At 45.0% G+C, this 7463-nt stretch overlaps 2 protein-coding genes across 2 annotated transcripts; both read right to left on the reverse strand.

The window, feature by feature from the left end:
* Window positions 1-3312: 3312 nt before the first annotated feature.
* On the reverse strand, window positions 3313-6480 carry LOC143181054 (uncharacterized). The gene has a single exon (XM_076381245.1). It carries the CDS (start codon window positions 6478-6480, stop codon window positions 3313-3315), a length of 3168 nt encoding a protein of 1055 aa, XP_076237360.1.
* A 68-nt stretch (window positions 6481-6548) lies between these two features.
* On the reverse strand, window positions 6549-7187 carry LOC143181056 (uncharacterized). Its single transcript, XM_076381246.1, has 2 exons — window positions 6844-7187; window positions 6549-6642 (listed from the first exon to the last, which is right to left on the reverse strand). The coding sequence occupies exons 1-2, from the start codon at window positions 7185-7187 to the stop codon at window positions 6549-6551; spliced, it is 438 nt and encodes a 145-aa protein (XP_076237361.1).
* Window positions 7188-7463: the final 276 nt, after the last annotated feature.

Genomic DNA, 7463 nt, shown 5'->3' on the forward strand with positions numbered 1-7463 from the left:
AGCTTTAAGAATAGTATTAAATATTTTTAATTTGCAAACATTTAGATTAACAAATATTGTTATACAGGGCGTCCCAAACTAAGTGCGGGAGCCGGAAATAGTAGATTTCTGAGGTGATTCTAAACAACATTATACTTTGTAAAAATGTCCTCCGAAGCTTTCTTAACAAGTTATTAACGCAAAACCTCGACCAATCAGAGAGAGCGAATAGCAAGCACTCGGCCGACCAGCGACAGGACACAAGCTACGCGGAGCATCAACTACTCACCGTGCCCGAGGCTTGTACAAGAAATTCAAGACCTTTACGTTATTGCCTAATTTCTCCGAAACTATTGGATGAAAAATTATGACAAAAATCAGGGACACGCTAGATAGATAGATTATAGAACTCTGTTATATCTGGTTTCTGAATACAATACAACAAATTTGTCGTGTTTTGGAACCTGAAAAATGCGTTAATTCTCTTGAATAATAATAAGATCCTTTGTAGCATTCAGAATAAAATAGGTGATAATATGGCCTGTACAACTGGCAGAAATTGCAACCTAAACCCTATCCTAACGTCATCTCCCTAATTCAATATGTTTAAAAAGCGGTTATATAACGGGCATTTGGCTCGTCCGCGAGATTCGTAATTTGTTGGTATACGTGACTGACCGTAGGTTGCCTTCGGTTGGAGCATCCGTTGTCCTAGCAGCAAAACACGATCAGCTGTCGTATGACTTGTTTTTGTCGTCAAAATTAAAGTTCAAACAAAGTAAGCGTTGTCGAGCAACGGTTTTGAACTCCAGGCTCGATGTCGAGTGGGGACATCGGAGCCTGAAGGAGAGAGAGAGTACATCGTACTACATTAGCACGAGACAAAAGATAATTTGTGAGCGCCGCGTAGTGGTAAAATTTAGCACGTCTTCCGCTTCGCGGAGACACGCGCGGCTCTCGCCCCAGTCGTCTTACGACAGCCTAGCTTGCAACAGTCAGTGCGACCGTTCGTCAAGCGTTTCTCAGCTCAGCCAGTCTCCAGATTTCAAGTAGTTTGGTTACCAGACACTTGAAATCTCACTAGCTCTCAAAAGCTGAACCTCTGTCGCCGACAGACTAGGAAGCTCTGCTCGATTCGTACGTATAATACGTACGAAAGAGCACCTGGTTTGTCTTAGGAGACAATTGATCGAGATTTGCACTCTTGGAATCGGGGCCTGCCCTGATTCTCTGAGTCTCGTTTCGTCTCGGAGCAACAAAGGCCGCTGCCTGTTGGATCCCTAAGAGACGGGTTACAACAGAGAGAGATAACGTACGTGCCTATCACCTCTGCGTTACTCGTGCTCTGCCACCCCGTTTAGAAGCAACCCCCGTGTGACGAATAGAAGCACACGGTAAGGTGAACGGAGTCGCGGAGCCTCTGGCCGTCCTCAGCCTCCAGGACCAGCAATTCGCTGGTTATAGCGTGTCCCTCCGCTCACGAATCCCTAAGTTACTTGGATTCGTACGGAACGAACCTTTCCAAAAGGTGCAAGGCGAAGAGAAGAGGTCCCTTCTCCTCTCTAGCCACTCGCTCATCGACTCCTTCTTCGCACCAGAAGAAGAGTCGATAATACAGTCCACTGCATTACCTTTGCGTTACAGGCAAGGTATTGCTATCCCCTCCAAATAGGCTCGTGAGCGCAGCCTGGAGTTGGGAATCCTTGGTATAGCTAGACTTCCACTCTTGCTTACCGCCGCGGTTCCGCCGCTATCTCTCTTTTTCAGACGCCAACGTCGCTAAGGGGAGCACCGGCGTCACCACCAGCCAGGGCCCTCCGATCCGCCGACGACCACCCGAGCCGACGAGGACCGGAGCAGCACCCAGCCCCCCAGAAACATAGTTTAAATAAACGTCGCTTCCAAGCCCTTTTCAGGGCCGACAAAATATAAAACTTGTGTTTTCGTTTCTTTCGCATTCCCTCCATCTCACCTCATCCGGACCTCCGTTGGATCCCTTATTTTAAGCGATTCCAACACAATACAATACACGCATGCGTCAGGGCACTCTCCTCTACGAATGGATATAACATCAGGACCTCATCCAAGCAGCATCCTATGGTGTGCCTATTTGCATGCATTGACCAGAATAAGCACTCAAAGGCAGAGTTCAAGATTCTGATGCTAATCTAGACCACGAAGAACCCTACTGATACTTTTCTTTTTTTTTTTTTTTTTTTTAACGTGGAGAAATGCCTAACGCATACCCCTGGTGGGGGAGTCCTGGGGTACTGTGGGGTTTGTACCCACTGAAACTCCACGGTGGCCAAAGTCGGCGCATGAGGGAGACTCCGGGAACTCTTCCGAATACTTCCGGAACCCCCCGCGCCACCACCGCCGCAACCGCGGAGTGCTATCTGGATGGGAAGCTGACCTCCCCACCTGGCCACGGACGCCTCAAGCTACGCACCCAGCGCACGCGACCCCTTCCATTCCCTTTTCGGGACTGGAGCCGTCGAGGGGACCACACCGTCGACGATGACCCTTCTGGGCCTTTCGAATGGCGTCCCCCCACCCGATGACCTCAGGCCCTGGCGGCCCCGCGCATGATATGATGTCCTCGCAGAAAGAGACGAACGCCAGCTAGGCGCCGCGATCGCCAGCGATTCGTGATAATTCTGTTTTTTCTCCTGTGCTCTCCCTTCCAACTTCTGTTTTTCCCTTCTTCAAGAGACATTTCAGTGGAAGGGCGAACAGAGAACCAATAGCGAAATTGTTGATTCCGCCCACCTTTTCTGATAAAGTGGTAGGGAACGCAAAACTAAAATGCCTGACCATGGGCCTTACTTCAGGCCTCCAAAGTCACCAAGTCCATCCTGTGCAACTACCCAGGGGTTTACGACACGTCAATTACTATTGAGCGCCAGGAAAAACCCAAGAGTTCCGTGTCCCATTCGGAATTTGGGGTTTTTCCTGTTTACAACGTTAGACACTAAACAGCTGCAATAATTGTACAGAGACAAGAAATATTTATGCTCAAAAATAGCGAATAAGTCACGTCCGCATCATAAACCCGCATCATAATTCATTCAATCTTTATCATGCCGCCCGCCTTGAACATATCGTGTTCAACAAATGTTGTCAATGTCTAATCAAATAACAATGTTACTAAGGCTATTAAAAAAGAAAATATCGTATCTAAAACACAAATAATAAGCCATTCATAAAGAGCGAATAATGAAATCTAAGTTTACATAATATAGATTTCTACAAAGCAGATACAGTAATTACTTAAATTTGTACGTTTGCATGTAATTGCATATACATGTAAAAAAAAATAAAATACAAAAAATCTCATGCTTGTTTATCTGAATTCACAGTCTCTAATTGAATACTTGAGTCATCCTCTAATGGCAAAATACAAATCTTCGTCACAGGTCGTTTTATTACACTATCAGATAATTTAATGCTAACAACGCGTGTGACATTGTCTTTCCCAGGATGAAGTTCAATGATTCTGCCCATGTGCCATTTCAGTGGTGGTGCATTGTCATCCTTGACTATCACCAGGGTCCCTGGTCCGAATTTGGCTGTAATCCCCTCCATCCATTTGTTCCGTTGTTGGAGTTGATGCAGATATTCTTTCTGCCATCTTGTCCAAAAATGCTGTAACATGTACTGAAGATGCTGGTATCTAATTAGTCTAGATGGTTTAACATCTCGCAGATCAGGCTCCGGAAGTGAGGTCAGTACGCCACCGATAAGGAAATGACTGGGGGTTAAAGGAGTAAGATCAGAAGGATCATCAGTCAACGGGCATAATGGACGGGAATTCATGCACGATTCAACCTGTGTGATCATTGTATATAATTCCTCAAAGGTTAAATTAGTTTGGCCGACTACTCGCTTCAGATGGTACTTCGCTGATTTTACAGCACTTTCCCATAAACCGCCAAAATGCGGTACATGAGGAGGTATAAAATGCCATTGGATGCCTATCACTGTACAAAAATCAGATATTTGTGTTCTGTGTTTTTCGGTTAATAACAATATGCCTAAATCATTTAACTCATTACGTGCGCCCACAAAATTGGTGCCATTATCTGAATAAATGGTATTACACTTTCCCCGGCGCGCTATAAATCGACGTAAACAATTAAAAAATGCTTGAGTACTAAGATCCGAAGCTAGCTCCAAATGAACTGCCTTAGTTACAAAGCATACAAACACACATAAATACGCTTTTATTATGACTCGACACCGAGACTTTTCTCTAATCGGAAACGGACCTGCGTAATCAACCCCGCAGGTAGAAAATGCTCTCGAAGGAGTCACTCGCGATGCAGGTAAACCACCCATCGTATAATTTACAGTGTTCGGTTTCACACGAAAGCATCTGATACATTTTCTTAAGAGGTTCCTGACAATTAATCTGCATGAAAGAGGCCAATATTTCCGTCGGATTGACGCAATTACTAATTGACATCCACCATGTAACAATTGCGAATGTTCGTGAAGAATTATTAAATCTGTTAGCGGATGTTTCGAAGATAATATAATTGGAAATCTTTCATCATATGACAATTTCGCATTAGCCAAACGACCGCCTAATCTAATAAGGCCGTCCGGATCTAAAAAAGGATTTAACGATGGCAGTCTACTAGATTTTGATACTGTTTTTGTTTGCCTTAAGGTATGCAGTTCAGTTGCAAATGTATCTCTCTGTGCTAATTTTAGTAAAACCTTTCTCGCAATTTCTAATTCTTTAATATTTAAGAGTTTACTGGAAATACTATCGTGTTTATCGTCGACCGTGGGCTTCAAATCTTGTAGTTTCCGTATATTACGTATAAATCGTAAGCAATACGCAGTGACACGTATTAATCTATTATACGATGAAAATTTCTCGAACAATTCAAATCCTCTATGTGTAGTTCCTATTAACACGCATGGATATTCTCTGCATTCTGGGACGTCTTCAACCCTTTGTGGACCCTCATCTTCGTTGTCTAAGATCCTTGAGTCGTTAGATGCCCATTTTCGAAGAGGAAATCCAGCACTATGTAAGATGTCAGAAATTTCACGTCGTAACTTCCTAGCCTCATCGATACTACTTGCTCCTGTTAGCAAGTCATCTACATAAAAGTCTTTTATTATTGCACGACTCGCTGATGGAAAACTAACAGCATGATTTTTACCCAGCTGCATAAGAGCCCTTGTCGCCAAAAAAGGCGCGGAAGCTGTTCCATAAGTGACAGTATTCAGTTCGAATGTTTGAATGGGTTGAGTATCATCAGGACGCCATAAAATCCTTTGAAACCGTCGCTCCTCTGGTGCAATCTGGACCTGCCTATACATTTTCTCTATGTCTGCTGACAAGACATACTTGTGTTTTCGAAATCGCAATGCAATAGACATTAAGTCATCCTGTACCGTCGGTCCTACTTGCTGTACTTCATTTAACGACAAACCTGAACTAGTTTTCGCTGATCCATCGAAGACTACGCGGAGTTTCGTCGTGGTACTAGTTTGTTTAAACACCGCATGATGTGGAAGAAAAAATTGTAATTTCTGTGCTTTACAATCTGTTATCCGTGTCATATGCCCTAAGTCTTCATATTCTTTCATAAATGTGCAGTATTCTCCTTTCTGGGCGGGATTTTTACAAAATTTACGTTCAAGAGCGTAAAACCGTTTTTCAGCCATAACTCGCGAATCCCCTAGTTCATTAATTTCTGGTTTAAATGGAATTTTGACTACAAATCGCACGTTATTATCGCGTATGGTTGTCTTTTGAAAATATGCTTCACACTCATTATTAACAATTTTGTGTGGATAATTAGGTTCTTCTATAGCCCAAAATTTTTTTAACTGATTTTGTAAATCTTCGTTTGTTACTAACTGACATTCTAATTTTGGTCTCCCATAACATGGAAACAAACACATGCCTCCCGCTACTATCCATCCTAATTGTGTTTTTTGTATTGTCGGCAAATTAGATCCAAGGTTTGTCTGTCCTACACATAACAATTTCCAAAATAATCCTCCGCCAAGTAATATATCAATTTTCCCTGTTTGGTAAAAATGTGGATCGGCTAACTTTAAATTTGAAGGTATAGAAATTACATTTGAATCTATGGCTACATTAGGAAGGTCATCCGTTATCCTTGGAATTACCAAACAACGAAGTGATGTTTCAAATGATGTAACTCGTGAATGTAACCTTGTCTGAGTCCAACTATATACATTACTGACTTTACGTGCTAAACCCGTAAACCTTCCAGAAAATGGATTACAAGATAAGCCTAATTTTTTAGCGACTTCTTCCGTCAAAAAATTTGATTGAGAACCTGGATCTAAAAGTGCTCTGCATTTATGTTTCCTACCATGACAGTCTTCCAAGTAAACGATTGCGGTGGCTAATAATACATACAAGAACAGAGAACCAATAGCGAAATTGTTGATTCCGCCCACCTTTTCTGATAAAGTGGTAGGGAACGCAAAACTAAAATGCCTGACCATGAGCCTTACTTCAGGCCTCCAAAGTCACCAAGTCCATCCTGTGCAACTACCCAGGGGTTTACGACACGTCAATTACTATTGAGCGCCAGGAAAAACCCAAGAGTTCCGTGTCCCATTCGGAATTTGGGGTTTTTCCTGTTTACAACGTTAGACATTAAGCAGCTGCAATAATTGTGCAGAGACAAGAAATATTTATGCTCAAAAATAGCGAATAAGTCACGTCCGCATCATAAACCCGCATCATAATTCATTCAATCTTTATCAGCGGGACAGGACCGCCCCTACCGCCCGCTGACGGTCGGCGCCGCTCCGCAGGAGCTGACGCAGCCATATTTCGCGCGGGCGGATCTTCGGAACTGAAACCTCATTTCAGACTCGACCACCATATCCAGCGGGGCGTCCCCAGCCTGACGGAGGGCTTGCAGACGCCGATACACATCGGCGCTTGCCTCCGCCTGGATGTCAAAGGGGACAACATCCGCCAGGACCGCCGCCGTTTCGTGCGATAGGGTGCGGTAGCCCCGGACGACCTGGATGACCATTAGCCTCTGCACGCGGCGCACCATGCGCCACGCGCTCCGACTGATCACAGGGCCGTGGGCCCATACGGAACATCCGTAGAGGGCCATGGCCCGCACCACTCCCACATACAGGCGGCGTACCATCTCGTTGGGTCCCCCTAGGTTGGGCAAAAGTCGACCAAGCATGGTCGACGTGGCCACAACCCGGGGGACCAGGCGGTCGAAGTGTTCCTCAAAGCGCCAGCGGCTGTCAGTGTCCAGGCCGAGGTACTTAAACCTTCCCTCGACCTGGATGCGGGCATCACCCACACAGACCCGAGCCTGGGGGGGGCACGCCACGACAGAGGCAACCCGTGAAACCAGACTACCTCCGTCTTTTGCGGCGAGATCCTAAGCCCCAATGCCCGGATCCTGGCGTCGACCAGGGCCACGGCCATCTCGGCCAGACGGATAGTCCTCGTC

This window comes from Calliopsis andreniformis, chromosome 6, assembly GCF_051401765.1.
Source record: "Calliopsis andreniformis isolate RMS-2024a chromosome 6, iyCalAndr_principal, whole genome shotgun sequence".
Taxonomy (NCBI): domain Eukaryota; kingdom Metazoa; phylum Arthropoda; class Insecta; order Hymenoptera; family Andrenidae; genus Calliopsis; species Calliopsis andreniformis.

Bases quoted from the DNA above. Each gene is read 5' to 3' on its own strand.
- LOC143181054 (XM_076381245.1), bottom strand. From the start codon at position 6,480: ATGGTCAGGCATTTTAGTTTTGCGTTCCCTACCACTTTATCAGAAAAG.
- LOC143181056 (XM_076381246.1), bottom strand. From the start codon at position 7,187: ATGCTTGGTCGACTTTTGCCCAACCTAGGGGGACCCAACGAGATGGTA. The intron at 6,643-6,843 runs GTTTCAGTTCCG...CAATTATTGCAG, and splicing joins GTGGTCGAGTCTGAAATGAG to CTGCTTAATGTCTAACGTTG.